The 17,899-nt window shown below is 37.8% G+C and overlaps 1 protein-coding gene across 7 annotated transcripts in view; it reads left to right on the top strand.

Moving 5' to 3' along the window:
• The first annotated feature begins 250 nt into the window (after positions 1-250).
• The window catches only part of MAP3K7 (mitogen-activated protein kinase kinase kinase 7), a 97,013-nt gene continuing 79,364 nt past the window's right edge, over positions 251-17,899 (top strand). For 6 of the 7 annotated variants that reach the window (XR_006202705.1, XR_006202706.1, XR_006202704.1 and 3 more), the window contains exons 1-2: positions 251-583; positions 15,955-16,065. Coding sequence is in view for 2 of the 7 variants with exons in the window: in XM_042939371.1 (XP_042795305.1) it covers positions 464-583; positions 15,955-16,065 (231 nt within the window). In the remaining 5 variants the exon portion in view is untranslated. The remainder of the gene's footprint in view (positions 584-15,954; positions 16,066-17,899) is intronic. The other variant, XM_042939372.1, reaches the window with a different exon arrangement.

Raw genomic sequence — 17,899 nt, 5'->3', positions numbered from 1 at the left:
ACCAACCGCACTGATACTCCGTCAAGCTACGCGCCACTTCCGTTTGCGCATTTTAATTACGTCAGCATATCAGCTCTCGCGGTATCACCCGATGTTGAGGTCCCTTAATAAAGATCTCGCGAAATTTGTTCTACAGCTCCAAGCTAGCCTCACTTTCCCCCACCCCCAACCTGCCCTTCCTTTCCCGGTCTCAATCACAAAATTCTTCCCTCCCCTTTCTTGAGCTCACAGCTCTCCTTCTGTTTCCGATTTCAGGCCGGAACCGGAAGTTCAGTGGGCGGGGCCCGGCGGCGGAAAACGCTGCGGAGCCGGAGCCGGGATTCGGCTGTGGCCACTGCCCCTGTCCCCGCCACGGAGCGCCGTGGCTTCAGGCTGAAGGTCGGTCCGGAGGCGGGTGGGCGCGGGTCTCCCCGGAGTGTCCGGGTGGCAGCCTCCCCGGGCCCCCCGGGCTCCGCGAAGGATCATGTCTACAGCCTCCGCCGCTTCCTCCTCTTCCTCATCTTCGGCCGGTGAGATGATCGAAGCCCCCTCCCAAGTCCTCAACTTTGAAGAGATTGACTACAAGGAGATCGAAGTGGAAGAGGTGAGTGAGGCCCGGCACGGAGGCGCCTGTCTCCGCCTTTGCCTGGTCCCGACTCTTAAGGTGCTTCCCCGGCCTCTCTGATTCTCGGGGCCCTGCGGAGTCTACCCGGGAGTCCCCACCGAGGCCAGGTGTAGAGGGGACTCTGCGTTCAAATGCTCTGGGAAGCTTTTTTTTTCCCTCATTTCGGCACTCTTGAGTTTGGTCTGTTACCGGAATTCGGTCATCTCAAACACCAAGATGAACTGGTGAGATGTTGTGGAGCACCAGTTCTTATATATGTAAATAGTAAATTCACCAAACACCATGACCGTCCTGGAGTTTAAGTTCACTAAGACTTGGTGTTCTTAAGGGCCAAAGTTTGTATTATGTTCGACTTCTAGCTCAGTGTCTGGTATGTAGTGTGTGTTCGATAAATACTTGGCAAATATATCATCATGTCTAATGAAGTGTCCGCCTCAGTACTGAATGCTTCTCAGTTTCGCCGATTCGATAGAGCAGTAGTCGTAATATTAAATATTCTGCCTTCAGTTGGACTAATTTGGATAATTCTTACCATTAGTAATGTAGACTACAGTGAAAAGATGTCTCAAGCAGCATATTCCGAAGAGAAACTTACGATTTCTGTGACGACCGCAGTATAACAGAAATCGCTGTTAGAAAACCCAAATCCATTCTTTATTCTGTAGTAAGTTATTTTAGGGAAAGGTAGTAATATGCTTTTAATATATTGCTTCTTTTCAAATATACATAATAGATTGATTCTAAAAATCATAAAATGTAGAAAAGTAAAAACTGTATCTGTTTTAAACACACATTTTAGAAAGTGTTCAAACTTTGGTTGGAAGTAATACTTATCATGGGCCACCTAGGTGGATTAGTCATTTAAGCAATTGGTTAAGTGTGGACTTATGCTCAGGTCATGATCTCATGATTCCTGGGGTTCAAGCCCTGCCTGGGGCTCTGCGCTGAGAGTGCAGAGCCTCCTTTTGGATTCTCTGTCTCCCTCTCTCTCTCTCTCTGCCCCTCCCCCATTCTCTCCCTCTCTCGAAAATAAATTAATAAACATTAAAAAGAAAATACTATCAATTACCACTTACTCATTTTTAAAATTTATTAAATATTTTGCTTAACATATGCCACAAAGAACAATGTGTGGCAAGACCCATGTTACAGGCTTTCAGTGAATTATCTTTACTTTAAAAATCCAAAATTATTTTTAAATAGTGGCAAGCTAAAGTAGCCAGATAATTACCATTCAACAAATACATTTTTTTCTGTGCATATTTTGGAAGAATAATGGATTCCTAAATCATGTCTTTCTATTGCATAAGGTAATCACTGAGAACAACGTCATTTTACAAGATAACATAAACAAGGCCTTTGGAGTTAGAGGGAGGTTCAGTATATCAGGTGTACATACCACTTATTAGCCATGTGATGTGAAGCGAGCTTCCTAACTAACCCCTTTAAGCTTTATAGTTTCCTTAACTATAAAACAGGGATAATAATTTCTATTTAATTTTACCTGTATAACATCCTATTAGACAATATGATCAAAATACCCAACACAGTACCTGATACTTATGACTAGGAAACTGAATTCCAGAGAACAGTAACCTGCTTTAAGGTCACATGCTAAAAGAAGAAGGACCAATATTTTGAAAAGAGAGGGGAATTTATTTATGTGTGGGTGTGTGTTTTCTATTGAGGCTATGATAAATTCCTTTTTCAGAAATGGATAGTTGATCCAGCTTTCATGGCTAACTTTCTTTTTTAAGAATAAAAATTCAGTGAGTCAGTATAAAAGAATTGCAGTTTTTAAATAAGCGTTTACGTCTACTCTGTGGCAAACTGCTCTGCTTGTAGACTACAAATTGTTATGTAATAATAACTTGTACTTCATGGTCTAACAAATGCTTCCACAGACTTACATCATTTATTCTTACAGCCTTCATTTTCTCACACTACTTTCTAAAGCATTTTACGTTCTTCTTGGAAGAATGGAAGTTACTGAGGAGAGAGTCATCATTTTACTGCTCTTCCTGGAAAGCCACTTAACTTCTGATTAGACTTTTACGTTTCTAAAGATTTTTCTTTCAGTTTAGATATTGTTTCAACCTTTTTTAAGTATATTTAAGACATTCCTGAGGAGTAAATTTTTGTTTTCAAATGAAAATTTCTAGTATTAGCTGGTTCTCTAGTTTAGTTTTTATTTTTGAGTACCCAGTTTATTTTCACTTTAAAGATTGAATTCAGACCTTTCTAACGTTGAAAGTATTACATAATTCCCATTGTATTTGTGCACATTAAAACAGTGTTATATAATACAGAGTGCACTATAGGCATTCAATAACCATTTCTTTTTTTTTTTATTTTTTTTAATGTTTATTTATTTCTGAGACAGAGAGAGACAGAGCATGAGTGGGGGAGGGGCAGAGAGAGAGGGGGACACAGAATATGAAGCAGGCTCCAGGCTCTGAGCTGTCAGCACAGAGCCCAACGCGGGGCTCGAACTCACAGACCGTGAGATCATGACCTGAGCCGAAGTCAGACGCTCAACCGACTGAGCCACCCAGACGCCCCTTCAATAACTATTTCTTAACTTAGATTTTACTTTTGGTTAAAATCATAAATAAGAGAAGAAAGATGGCTAGAAACAAAAAGTATTTTTATATTGCTTTCAGTATTTTACATAGTACAAATATGTTGCCTATAAATAGAATCATGTTCTGTATTTCCCAAATAACAGTGTAACTGAAACAGCATTATACTGATTCAGTTAGAAACTATGTATGAAAACTAGTCCAACCACAGGCCAAATATGTAGTCATTTAGTAGATATATATCTTTAAGGTATCAGCTGATTCTAATCCATACATTCCTAATTAGTGTAGCACTTCCTAAATTCAGTTCTGATAGCAAATTATGTGAGACCTTGGCCTCAGAAACCTAGGTAGGTACTTAAAAAAAAAAATCACCTAGTTTTTACCATTCTGGGGCTGAGTGTAGAGAACGTTAGAATAAATTGTGAAGTATGTACATTGAGGACTAGGTTGCAAGAAGTGGTAAAGGCAGTGTGGTGTGGTAAAAAGTGTACTGGGCTGGGTATTTAAAAAATTTGGATGCCATACCCATTGTGCCATAATATATTTAAGTAACTTGGATCAGGTAATTTCATTTTTCTGGGTCTGATTTCTCATGTGAAGTGAAGGCCTGAACATGATTATTTAAAGTCTCTTCCAGCTCTGAAATGAAAACACATTTATTCCAGTATTAATGCTTTGTTTCCACAATAAGCATCATATGATCTCTTGTGGAAGGTAGTTGGTAACCAACTAATCCTGGTTAGACAGGACAAATATCCCCATTTTACAGATATTGACATTGGTCATAGAGATTGATTTACTAGAAACCTCTTGTGTAGTAAATGGTAGAGCTGAGAATTGAATTTGAGATTTCTTACTCGTGAGTCACTTACTCTTTCTACTAGGTTTACAGTGTTGCTTTGTTTCTTTCTGAAGCACTCTGACCAAACCTTATTCTGAAAATGGAGAAACAAAATACTGATTTCCTTTGCAGTAGTTGGTGCTACGCATGTAATGAACATTCTCTTCTGTGCACAATATTGCTAAGGTACTGTGGAAGATGAACAGAAGAATTCTAGGATTCTCTCCTTGAAATTTTTTATTATTAGGAGACTAGAATAAACACAGAACAGTTAATAATTAACATTTTCAGAACCACTAATTTAGAACTATGACTATAATGTAAACTGAGCACTGAAGCTATAATTTGAAAGTAGGGTTAATCACAGAACACTTTGTTGAATGGAAAATAATTTGAAAATAGATTTGGAATAAAGTAAGCATCATAGATTGGGAAAGGCACAAAGGTGAATTGTCTTTGCAGTTGTTCCCTCCCCTGCCCAGCATGCTTTTCCCTCAAGAACTTCACATGGCTGGCACCTCTCACCATTCAAGTCTCACCTCAAATGTTTATTCCACAGGGAAACTTTCCCTGAGCAACCTAGATTTTGTCACTTCTATTATCCTTTGTGGCACTTACCAGTAAGCAAAATTGTGTGTCCTGCAGCACAATGTAAGGTGCCTTATTCACACTTGTAACCCCAATGTCTAGCACCATGTTTTTCAATAAATATTTGTTGAATGAGTAAATGAAGTTATCACAGCATAATTGTGAGGATTTAGTGCTCATCTAGTTCTTTTACATTGCATGTGATAAAACCAGAGGTTGCAGTAAGTTTGTGATTTGGCTAAGGCAGCATTTACACTAGAAATGAAATCTGATTCTCTTTCCAAATGTTGATTCCATTACTATTATACCTAGCAAATATGTTCATTTGGGGTAAAAAATGCTGTAAAGGGGCAGGTGCTGTAAGTAAACCATGTATTGGTGGGCTTCTACTAAAATATTACAAAGACCCTATTTTTGGCATGGCTGCTTTTTAAAAGGGAGACCCACAGTGTTGACCTCAAGTGTAATCTAAGCAAGGCACATATAATCACTGCATTGTTTATATGTTCTTAAGCTTCATTATAGAGACCCAAAGGTTTTGTTTTAAAGGGAAATCTAGAAAGAACTTTGGCCATGATATTTTGTAGTTTTTAGAGGTAGATGGGCATCTGATATTGGAGAAAAACCTTATTTATAGTGGTCTTCTTAAACTGAGTCTGTAGATTTGTTATACTCAGTATTTAATTGTGGGATATCCAAAATTATTAATAAACTCTTCATGTGAAACTTAATGATCATTGATTTCATTAGAAATCTGGAATTGTTACCACAGTAAAGAGATAGTCACACGATAACTCTTAAATTGTGCCTGTGTAGCTTAGAAGATGACATGGCATGTATTTGAAAGAAAGGCCTACTAACTGGGTCAGGTGTCTATGGCAGGTTTTAAAAGATTGCACAAAAATTCAAAAGTAAGTTTGAATAATAAAAGCTTTACTTTCATGTTATCAAGTCTGTCTTGTCAGCAGATGGCAGTTCTCTGCCACAGTGTATTAATAGATATTGAAGTTCTAAGTTCTGAAATAGTTGGAGGCTCTAAGTTCTAACAAATAAATATATGATCTATGCTTGTTCTGTCATGTTCCAAATTTCTAGCCAGAGCAGTGGCAACATAGCCAGGATCCATTCACATAGTCCAAAGAGCAGGGCCAAACCAAAGTGACAACTATAGTCACTGAACTAAAAATAACATGAATTGGGGACAATTAAGAAGAATTATTTCATAGTAAATTAAGAACACAAGGTCATCCTTTCCCGTTTAGTGTAGTTCAGGTGGGTTTGTGTTTGTTTTTAATAACATGACTTGGATGAAAGAATAGTCTTCCATCCTGAAGAAATTAGCTTTTTTTTAAATTTAATTTATTTTTTTTAATTTACATTCAAGTTAGTTATATAGTGCAACAATGATTTCAGGACTAGATTCCTTAATGCCCCTTACCCATTTAGCCCACCTCCCCTCCCAAAACCTCTCCAGTAACCCTCTGTTCTCTATATTTAAGAGTCTCTTATGTTTTGTTCCTCTCCCTGTTTTTATATTATTTTTGCTTCCCTTCCCTTATGTTCATCTGTTTTGTATCTTAAAGTCCTCACTGACCCATGAAAAAATGCTCAACATCACTCATCATCAAGAAATTAGTTTTTAAAGGAGTTGCTTTCTTTAAACACACAAAATGAATTCTGATTTTGATACTTGTGCTTTTTAATACTAATTATATGGAAATATTTTACATACTATCTCATATTCTTCTGTTCTATTTTTATTTAAAAAATACATTTAAATCTGCTTTAAAATTTGAGATTAAAGTCGTGGACCCAAAATCACTACACCACAGGGGGAAAGATGCACATCATAAGAGAATTAATCTAAGAATAATTTAGAAAGCATTCATAAATTTAGAAGGAAATAATTCTAGGTTGACTTCCCTTTTAAAACCAAAGTCCTCTTTGCATTCCTCTGTTCTTCTATTTTTACAGATGAGGGACTGTGAAAAATATCTAATATTTATTTCTAGGTTCACCGTTTTGTATGGATGCAAGTGATGGGGAGATACTTATAATTTAGATGTGTGCCCTTTTTTACACTCTTGGTGGAAATTGGTCTTTGGGGAAAGCAGTAAATTCAAAATAATTGTTAATGACCCAATGTGTCAAAGAAACTTAGGTTATTCAGATATGAATGCAATCCAAAAAGCATATTTGATTTGTGAACTTGAATTAGAAGTTAGATTGTAAGTAAAAAGTAACTTCCTTTCCTTGTTTTTAGTTTGAATATGAGGATTTTCATACCTCAGATGCCAGTGTCTCAATTTGCCCTCTATGCCACTCGTTTCTGTCAATCTGTGTTTCAAGAAAAACATTGGGTTGTTCACAAGAATCCCCCTTTTTCTTTCTTCATGCCCAAGATGGCATTTAGTGCTCTGGAAAACTTTGATAAGTAATATCCACAGCAGAGGCGCCTGGGTGGCTCAGTTAGTTGAGCGTTGGACTTCGGCTCAGGTAATGACTAGCATCTGACTTCAGCTAAGGTCATGATCTCGCGGTTCATGGGTTTGAACCCTGTTCTGACAGCTCAGAGCCTGGAGCCTGCTTCAGATTCTGTGTCTCCCTCTCTCTCTCTCTCTCTCTGCACCTCCCCCACTCGCACTCTGTCTCTCTCAGAAGTAAACATTTAAAAAAAAATAAAAAAGAAAAAATAATATCCACAGCAGTTGAGGGCTCAGTGATCTATGTGATGGTTTCCACCGAAGTCCCTTGTTTCACCGTTAGTTATGTTTTTAATATAACCTAATATTGTTCTCAAACCAGAATCACCTTCAGAGTTTCTTAAAACACAGATTGCTGTGCCCTACCCTCAGACTCAGTACTTTTGGGTTGGAACCTGGGGATTTATATTTTCCACAAATATCCAGGTCATGCTGATGCTTTTGATCCATTTTGAGAGCCATTGGATTAATGCTTTTGCTGTTTTTGCATTTGCTTTCATTTTGGAAATCTTCCCTTGGCTTCTTGAGGTACTCTTCTGGTTTGCTTGCTATATTATTGACTGTTCTTTCCAGTTTTTGCTTCTTCTTTCTCCTCTGTTTTCTAGATATAGAAGTTCTTCAGAGCTCAGTTCCAGTGCCCCATAGTATTTTTTTGGTAATCTCTCATCCAGTTGATTGACCAGAAATAATCAACTAAATGCTGATGATTTGCCTGCCTGACTTCTCCTTGACTCATGTTTCTATTTTCTTTCTTGATATCTCCCCTTGGGTATCTAATAGACATCTTAAACTTTGTATGACTAAAACACAACTCTGTGTTATTAAAAAAAAAAATCTGCTTGCTCTGTTCTTTGTTTTCCTTCATTAAACTGTTGCCTAACCTAGACGTTATCCTTGATTCATCTCTTCCTCTCTGCCCCTCCTGCATACATGCGTGCCATCAGCAAGCTCTTTTGACCCTACCTATAAAACATATCCTGGATCTGCCCGTTTTTCTGCACTGCCTTCAGCCTTGTCCTCACAGCTATTCTTTCTTACTTGGGCTGCTATTAGCCTTCTATCTGGTCTCTGTATATGTTCTAGCTTCCCTAAAATCCATTTTTCACATAAGAGCTAGAATTATTTTTTTAATGTAAAATCGTATCACATCTTTCCTTCTTAAATTTCTCCTGTTGCTTCTTACTGCACTTAGACTGAAATCCAAACTCCTTTTTGTGATGCAGAAAGCCATTCAGGATGTAGATTCTGCCTGTCTCTCCAGTCTTATCTTGTATTTCTCTTCCCTTCTCCCACTATGCACCGCCCACACCAAACACTCCAAGTATTTCTCTAGGTCATCACTAAAATGTCTCCTTTCTCAGTGCGGCTTTACAGGACGACTGTTTAAAATTGGGTGGGGGTAGTGCATACATGTGTGTACACACACACAAGATTTTGTTCCTTTACTTTTTAGCACACTGGTTATTTACCAAATATTACATGTTTTTACTTTGTCTCTCTCCACAAGAATATAAGCAGTAGAAACAAAGATTATGGTTTATTTTGTTCACTTCTATATCTTGAGTGTCTAAGGTAGCACCTAATCTATAGCTGAGGTTGAAATATTATTGAATAGGGAATGAGGGTTTTTTTCCCCTTAGGGCCTTCAGATTACTTGTTTCTTCTTCTTTGGTTGGTTCCTTGTATCATTCAAATATCAAGTTAGTAACCTCCTCAGATAGCCTTCCCATACTATCTGTCCCAAAGCTTCCACCAGTCTCTTTGTCCTATCATCCTTCTTTTTTGTTTTCTACATAGCATTTTTTTGCAATCTGATATTCTTCCTATTCATCTTTTTGCCTATTGATTATCTTTCCCCTCCATTAATTGAAAACACATTCCATGTAGATCATAGTCTTTGTCTTATTTATTGCTATATCTCTGATAAGCTAAATGGTAGCTGAATATAGTAGACGTTCAAAAACTGCTGATTTAAGGAGTAAACAAATGAAGTTCATTGTTTTCTTGGTATGATCCTTACCTTCACACCTTTGAAAGGAGAACTTACCCATTTCTCCCTTGCTTACTGACTAGGCCTTCCCCTTTGGCCTTCATCGATTCTCCAAAACTCAGCTGATCTCTATTTAGCTCCCTGTATTTGCGCTGTCTACTATCCCACAGCCTGAGATACAGGTTCCAACATTTTGCCCAAAACAGCCTCCTCCCTATAGTCCAAGAGACTCTAATTTCAGTTTCTTCACTTTTCTTTTGGCAAGAGTTTTTTTTGTTTTGTTTTGCAGTTGTTGTTGTTGTTGTTGTTGTTGTTGTTGTTATCATTTCCATATTCTGTTGGGAGAGAGAGAATCCCAAGCAAGCTCCGTGATGTCACCTTGGAGCCTGACACAGGGCTTGATCCCACAAACTTCAAGATCATGACCTGAGCCAAAATGAAGAGTGGGATGCTTAACCAATTAAGCCATCTAGGCCCTCTCCCCTTGCATTTTTAATCATCTGTAGCTTTCCAGGGTGGCTAAGCTGTGTGAGGCTGCCCTCTCTTAAAAATCTCTTTGAGAAGTGGGAAGGATAAGTCCTTTCTGCCCTCAAATTCCTAAGCCTGTCCTGAATCTCTAAGCCTATCCCTGAAGGGGATGAGGTGTTTCTTTAACCACCATTATAGACTTACCTTTGGCTCACTTAAGCTAGTAAGTATTTAAAAAATGATTTAAGTACTGTTGTCTTGAATTTTTTCTCTACCTCACTTTTATTCCATGAAGGCAAAAGTCAATTCTTTTTTTTTTTATTTTTTTTTTTAACGTTTTATTTATTTTTGAGACAGGGAGAGACAGAGCATGAACAGGGGAGGGTCAGAGAGTGGGAGACACAGAATCTGAAACAGGCTCCAGGCTCTGAGCTGTCAGCACAGAGCCCGACGCGGGGCTTGAACTCATGGACCGAGAGATCATGACCTGAGCCGAAGTCGGCCGCTTAACCGACTGAGCCACCCAGGCGCCCCAAAAGTCAATTCTTTATATATATATATATATTTTTACTCTTAATATCTCTACATTTATGCCACTTGAAAAAAATGGAAAGTCTTTTTTTTTTTTTTTTTTTTAATATTGCAGTGTAATGATTTATAAGGAATATACATTTGGTCATCTGAATGACCAAACATAGGGGCACCTATGTGGCTTGGTCGGTTAAGTGTCTGACTTCAGCTCAGGTATGATCTCATGGCTTGTGAGTTCAAGCCCCGCATCAGGCTCTGCTGACAGCTCAGCACCTGGACCCTGCTACAGATTCTGTGTCTCCTCCTCTTCTCTCTGCCCCTTCCTCACTCGTACTCGGTCTCTCTCAAAAATAAGTAAACATTAAAAAAAAAAAAAAAAGAATACAATTATAAAAAATGAATGACCAAATGTGTATTTCTGTCATATATACTTGGTCTTTGTCCACAGTTCCTCATTCACAGCTCCCAAAACTTTCCGAATTTCCTAAGGGAAGAAAAATAAAAATGTTTCTGTTTCTCTCTCTCGTTATGTTGAGGTTACTTTTACATTTACTTATTTTTTTGAGAGACAAAGGGACAGGGCACAAGTTGGGGAGGGTCAGAGAGAGAAGGAGACACAGAACCCAAAGCAGGCTCCAGGCTCTGAGCTGTCAACACAGAGCCTGACGCGGGGCTCGAACTCACAAACTGTGAGAACATGACCTGAGCCGAAGTCGGACGCTTAACCGACTGAGCCACCCAGACGCCCCTGTTCAGGGTACTTTTTAACCCTACTACAGGATGGGGGCTAGTTGCTAGGAGAACCTACTTTTTGGTTAGAGGGTTGGAACTTTCAGTCCCATCCCCCTGACCTCCAAAGAAGGGAGTGTAGAAAGGAGAGGAGCTGGAGGTCAGATCATTTGCCATTGACCAAAGATGTAATCAATCATACCTGTCTAATGAAGCCTCCATAAAAACCCAAAAGGCCAGGGTTGGAGAACTTCCATGTTGGTGAACACATAGAGGTTCAAGGAGAGTGACTTGCCTAGAGAGGTTATGGAAGCTTTGCACGCTTTCTGCATATCTTGCCCTCTGGTTCTCTTCTATCTGGCAGTTCCTGGGTTATGTCCTTTTATAATAAACTGGTAATACAGTAAGGAAAATGTTTCAGTTTTGTGAGCCACTCCAGCAAATTGATTGAACCCAAGGAGGGAGTCATTGGAACCTCCAATCTGTAGCCATTGGTCAGAAGCACAAGTGACATCCTGGACTTGTGACTGGCATCTGAAGTTGTGGAAGGAGGGACAGTCTTATAGACCTGAGCCCTTAACCTGCAGGATCTGATACTTGTGTCCAGATAGATAGTGTCAGAGTTGAATTGAATTGTAGGACACCCAGCTGGTTGGTATCTGAGAATTTCTTTGGTGGTTTGGGAAAAACCCCTTTCGTTCATTGGAATTAGTATTCAGAATCATTAGATACACAAAGGTTTAATTCTTTAAGCATTGACTCTGCTTCCTTTTTTTTTTTTTAATGTACTTGTTTATTTTTTGATTTATATTCAAGTTAGTTAGCATATAGTACAATAATGATTTCAGGAGTAGAATCCAGTGATTCATCCCCTACATATAACACCCAGTGCCTCTAACCTCACTCCTTTGAATTCAGTTATTATTTTTTTTTAATCATGCATTTCACTTTATGTGTACATCCTTAGGCATCTTGTACTTTTCTTTACTATCATTTTATATCTGTTGTTTTACCATACCTGTGAAATATCTTAGACCCCTAACATGAGTGGAGGCTTCTTAAAGCCATTGGCTCTCTTCTTACATAAATGTGCCTGTTTTATATTTCAAAGTGTTTAAAAAATTGCTGCTTTCTTGAGCAGATAGAAGAAGGTTTATCATGTCCTTATTTCTCCACATTTTGTTCCCATGATTTTAAGTTGAAAACTCAGAGTCAGCCATCATCTCAGCACTAGATGGCACTTGTGCATCACAACTAGTCATATAACACCTAACGGTTTTTGTGACAAGCGAATGATCTACAAATACAATGTTTGGAATCCTACGTGGACTTTACTTAAAATAGGAAAATGAAACAGGAGGACACCTACTAAGTACAGTTGCTTTGTAAATACATGGTTGAAGAATATTTTGAATTCATAATCATTATTTCATTATCATATCAATAGGTAATCTGTTCTCCATCCATACCTTCTTAGTCTAATGTTGCCGTAAAGTTGAAATTTGTTTTAAGACCTGTTTCCTATTCATCATGGTTAATTGTACAGCTCCTTACATTGATTCATACCTAACTCTAAGCACTTATTATTCTTTTGTAGGATATAAGAAACTACATGGTTTTGGTTTGAGTATGAATCCTGTAGATACCACTGAGGAGATTGTAAGCATCTCCCCTTTACTGCTGAGAAAACAGAAGCTCAGAGATGTTACTCTGCCCAGCATTAATAGCTAATAGGTAGAACCTTTATTCAAACTCGAGTCTGTTGAATTTCAGAGCCCGGGTGTGCTCTTTCCATTACTCTGATGGTGCCAGGTTTAGTCAATACCCATTCATGTTAAAGTAACTGGATGACTAGTGCAAATGACTGATGTTGGTTTCTTTCTCATATGAGAGATACAACTCAACACCCAAAGAGCAAAGAACCCAATTAAAAAATGGGCTGAATACGTAAACAGACATTTTTTTCAAAGAAGACATCCAGATGGCCAACAGACACATGAAAAGATGCTTAGCATCACCCATCATCAGGGAAATGCAAGTCAAAACTATAATGCGATATCACCTCACACCTGTCAGAGTAGCTAAACTCAAAAACAAGAAACAAATGTTGGTGAGGATGTTGAGAAAAAAGGAACCCTAATGCACTATTGGTGGGAATACAAACTGGTATAGCCACTGTGAAAAATAGTATGGAAGCTCCTTAAAAGGTTAAAAATAGAACTGCCCTGTGATCCAGTAATTGCACTATACTGGGTATTTACCCTAAAAAGGGATACATGAACCCTTATGTTTATTGCAGCATTATTTACCATAGTCAAGATATGGAAGCAGCCCAAGTGTCCATTGATAAATGAATGGATAAGGAAGATATGATACACACACACACACACAGACACACACACACAAGCGATGGAATATTTTTCAGCCGTAAAAAAAAAACAATGAAACCTTGCCATTTGCAACCTGGATAGAGCTAGAGAGTATTATGCTAAGTGAAATAAGTCAGAGAAAGACAGATACCATATGATTTCACTCATGTGTGGAATTTAAGAAACAAAATATAGGCGGCACCTGGGTGGCTCAGTTGGTTGAGCATCTGACATCAGCTCAGGTCATGATCTCACAGTTTGTGAGTTCGAGCCCCTCATTGGGTTTGCTGCTGTCAGCACAGATCCTGCTTCAGATCTTCTATTCCCCTTTCTCTTTCTCTCTCTGTCCCTTCCCCACTTGTGCTTTCTTCTCAAAAATATATAGAACATTTAAAAAATTTAAAAAAAAAAAAAAAGGAGCAAAGGGAAAAAACAAGAGAAATACCAAGAGAGCAAACTGATGGTTACCAGAGGAGAGGTGGATTTATGAAGGGGATTAAAGAGTACACTTATCATGATGAGCACTGAATAATGTGTAGAATTCTTGAATCACTGTAGTGTACACTTGAAGTTAATATAACACCATATGTTAACTATACTGGAATTAAAATTGAAAACAAAAAATAGAGATGACAAAATAAAATAAAATGGAAACATTCAATAAATGTTAACCATTTGGGTGTTTTTATACATTATGTAACATGAGAAATAGCCATACTGTTTTGTGTAATGTATGAAATAGAATTTGAGCTGTTGCTAAACTGGCCTTACATCCCCATTTACAGCTACTGTCCTCGTGGTTATTATTGGAACTTACTTCTTACTCTAAAAAGAGTTCTGATGTAAATAATAAATTATCTGATCCGCCTAGCTAGAGCCAACTTTGTTACAGAAGAGCTTTGTGCCCGTGGATTTGTTCTTGTAAGTTTGTCTAAAGTGAAAGCTCCTTGGGGTGTCTGGGTGGCTCAGTCGGTTAAGCATCCGGCTTTGGCTCCGGTCACAATCTCATGGTTCATTGGTTTGAGCTGCACGTAGGGCTCTGTGCTGACAGCTCAGAGCCTGGAGCCTCCTTCAAATTCTGTGTCTCCCTCTCTCTGTGCCCCCTGTTCTGGCATAGAATAGAGTTATATGTGTACATATTAGGATCCTTCACATTCTGGTGTTAACTTCTCTGGGATCAATACGTACTTGTACTTGCTCTTTACTAATATAGCTTTGAGCAAGTTAGTTTACTTCTTTAAAGCTAGAAGCTTTATCTGTAAAATAAGAATAACATTAGTATGTACCTCCTATGGTTGTGTAAATGAGGTAACGTATATGAAAGCAAAACATAGAAAGTACATAAATGAGGGGCGCCTGGGTGGCTCAGTTGGTTGAGCGGCCGACTTCGGCTCAGGTCATGATCTCGCGGTCCGTGAGTTCAAGCCCCGCATCAGGATCTGTGCTGACAGCTCAGAGCCTGGAGCCTGCTTCAGATTCTGTGTCTCCCGCTCTCTGCCCCTCCCCCGCTCATGCTGTGTCTCTCTGTCAAAAATAAATAAACTTTAAAAAAAAAAAAAGAAAGTACATAAATGAGAGGTGTGGACAGATATTTCACTTAAGGAAAAAGCATTGCCACAAGGTACTTAGATACATTGGAAGCTGAAAAATTGGAGTAGATGGCACTTAACTAAGGTCATTTACAATAATAAAATCTTAACAAGCTTCAAAAGCTATTCTGTTGTTTTTATATTATGGCAAATTTCAAACATTTGTAAAAGTAAAGCAAATAGCATGAGAGAGCAATGAACCCATGAGGTCCCTATCAGTTAGCTGTCAACAATAATAAAATACATGGCCAACCTTTTATAACTTAAAAAAAATAACTTTAATGAAATATTTTACATATTATGAAATTCACCAATTTGAAGTATTCGGTCATTTGTACAAATATGCCAAGTTATGCACCCATCATCATAAATCAGTTTTCAGACATTTTCACCCCCTTGGTAATATTCCTCCTACCCATTTACAGTTAATCCCAATTTTCACTCTCAGTTCTAGGCAACCACTGATCTACTTTCTATCTCTATGGATTTAAGTTTTCTGGACATTTCACGTCAGTGGAATCATAGTGTGTGGTCTCTTGTATGTAGCTTCTTTCATTTAGCACAGTGTTTTTTGAAGTTCATCCATGTTGTAGCATTTATCAATCAGCAGTTCATTTCTTTTTCTTGATGGATTCCAAGTGTATTCCATTATATAGGTAATACTAAGTTTTGTCTACTGTCACAGGGGCCAGTCTTTTATCATCTGTATTTTTGTCCTTTTCCCTCTGTTTCATACCCCTACTGAATTATTCAAAAGCTATTTTTAATTTCATAAGTATGATAGCTTAAACACTGATTGTATGTTCCTGCTTTTTATTTTTCTTTTCCCAAACCATCTCTCTCTCTCCTTGTTCATCTTGTCTCTTTTCTTTTCTTTTCTTTTTTTTTCTTCTTGTTCCAGGAGTCTTTTTTATTTGTTGTTTTGGTTTTACTTGACAATGAAGAGCTGTCTAGGTCATAAACTTTCAAAAGATAGAGACAAGTTCATTATTTTCTCACTTCAGTGAAACTTCATACATGCTCAGTGGCAAATCCAGGGAGTGATGATTTCTAAAATCTTTTCCAAATCTTTCAAGTCAGCTTCAGTGTTATATGTTGGGCTGGATCTATTTATTTCTGATTCTCATGGGTGATTTGTTGTTGTTGTTGTTGTTGTTGTTGTTGTTTTTTAACTCAGGTTGTTGGAAGAGGAGCCTTTGGAGTAGTCTGCAAAGCTAAATGGAGAGCAAAAGATGTTGCCATTAAACAAATAGAAAGTGAATCTGAGAGGAAAGCTTTTATTGTAGAGGTAAGTTGAGATCTTATTTCCGTTGTGTAATTCTTTACCTAAGATACTCTATGAATTTAATATTGTGAAAGAAGTTGTTTCTCAGTTGTCACTTCTCTGTATACTTCAACTTCAGCAATTTGGTAGATCCAGAGATAATGCCATGGAAACATTTTTCATTCACACTCTTAATTCTGATTAAAAAGTAGAGGAAAAGACTCTTAACTAACTACATAAATGAATCATCCCTTTATTAAAATATAGTCTCATCCATGTGATTCAGATCTATTTCAAGACACAGAATTTAAATTTTAAAATAGAAAAGAAATGATATTTTCTCCCATTATCTAAAATTAAGGGAAATTTTATGCATTCATTTTTGACTGAATATTTTTAGAAATTCAAATGAGATCATTTTACAGGGAAAAATTTCAAATTTGATTATTTCACATTTAGCATGAAAATCTACAACTATTCTCTTACAGATTTGATGATGGAGAATTCAGTAATTGAGATTATTCTATTGTCAGATTTATTCTTAATTTTGTACTATGTTGTATATTAAATTATAGTAGTTCATTAAGTCCGGTTTTGGGGTGCCTGGGTGGCTCAGTCGGTTAAGGGTCTGACTGGTTTCTGCTCAGGTCATGAACTCATGGTTTGTGGGTTAGAGCCACATGTCAGGCTCTGAGACGTTCTTGCAGACCCTGCTTGGATTCTTTCTCTCTTTGCCCCTTTCCAACTCATGCACAGCTCTCTTCTGCCTCTCTCTCTCAAAAATAAACTTTAAAAAAATATCAGTGGTTTTATCACTTTTTAACCAGTGGATAAGTGGTCTTTATCTTACAAACCTTTCTGAATTTATGTTTGTGATTATATTTAATTATAATTTCAAAATATACTTTATGATATTTTTAAATGTATAACATGGAGACTGAGAACCTAGTTGGGATATGACGAAGTGGATTTTTGTAATTAATTGAATGAGTTGAGAAATGCTGATAGTTTGGGGTCATCATGAAGAAAAGATGATCTCTAATAGTATGCTCTGAGAGTCTGGCCTCAGCCTTGCCTTACTCATGATATTTGTTTATGGTTTAGATAAGGTCTAAAAGTGTATTGGCACTTTCACAAAACTAGGTAAAAGCATATGTGTTAAACACTAGGAATCAGGACTTGAAAAGATTATAATAGCTTGGATAAAAATTTTTTATCAAGGTTATATATACATATAATTGAGATTGTCAGATAGTCCACATGTTCTTTTTTTTTTTTTTTTTTCTTTTTTTAAAGCTTTATTTTATGTACCATAAAATTCACCTGTTGGAAGTACAACTGAATGGTTTTTAAGAGATTCACAAGGTTGGGACACACTTCTTCCTTCATTAGTTCTGAGACCTTGGCCTCCAGTCTCCCACAAAGCAATTGGTCTTCCCTCTACCCCACCACCTCTGTGTGTCTCTCTCACCTTCAAATTCAATTTCTTTCATTTACAGATCTTTAACTCCCTTGCCTGCAGCCAATCCCTTCTAATCCCATCTCTCAACTCCAGATAGTTTATCAGAGACACATCTCTTCCAGAGAGACATTCAGACATGAGAATTTAAAAATAAAATAAATAGGGGCGCCTGGATGGCTCAGTTGGCTGGGCGTCCAACTTCAGCCCAGGTCATGATCTCGCAGTCCGTGAGTTCGAGCCCCCCATTGGGCTCTATGCTGACAGCTCGAAGCCTGGAGCCGGCTTCGGATTCTGTGTCTCCCTCTGTCTCTCTGCCCCTCTCCTGCTCGTGCTCTGTCTCTCTCTCAAAAATAAGTAAAAAAAATTTTTAAGTGTAAAAATAAAATAATTAATAAA

Source organism: Panthera leo, chromosome B2 (assembly GCF_018350215.1).
Source record: "Panthera leo isolate Ple1 chromosome B2, P.leo_Ple1_pat1.1, whole genome shotgun sequence".
In the NCBI taxonomy this organism is placed as follows: Eukaryota; Metazoa; Chordata; class Mammalia; order Carnivora; family Felidae; genus Panthera; species Panthera leo.
This window is presented reverse-complemented; position numbering and strand designations above follow the sequence as displayed.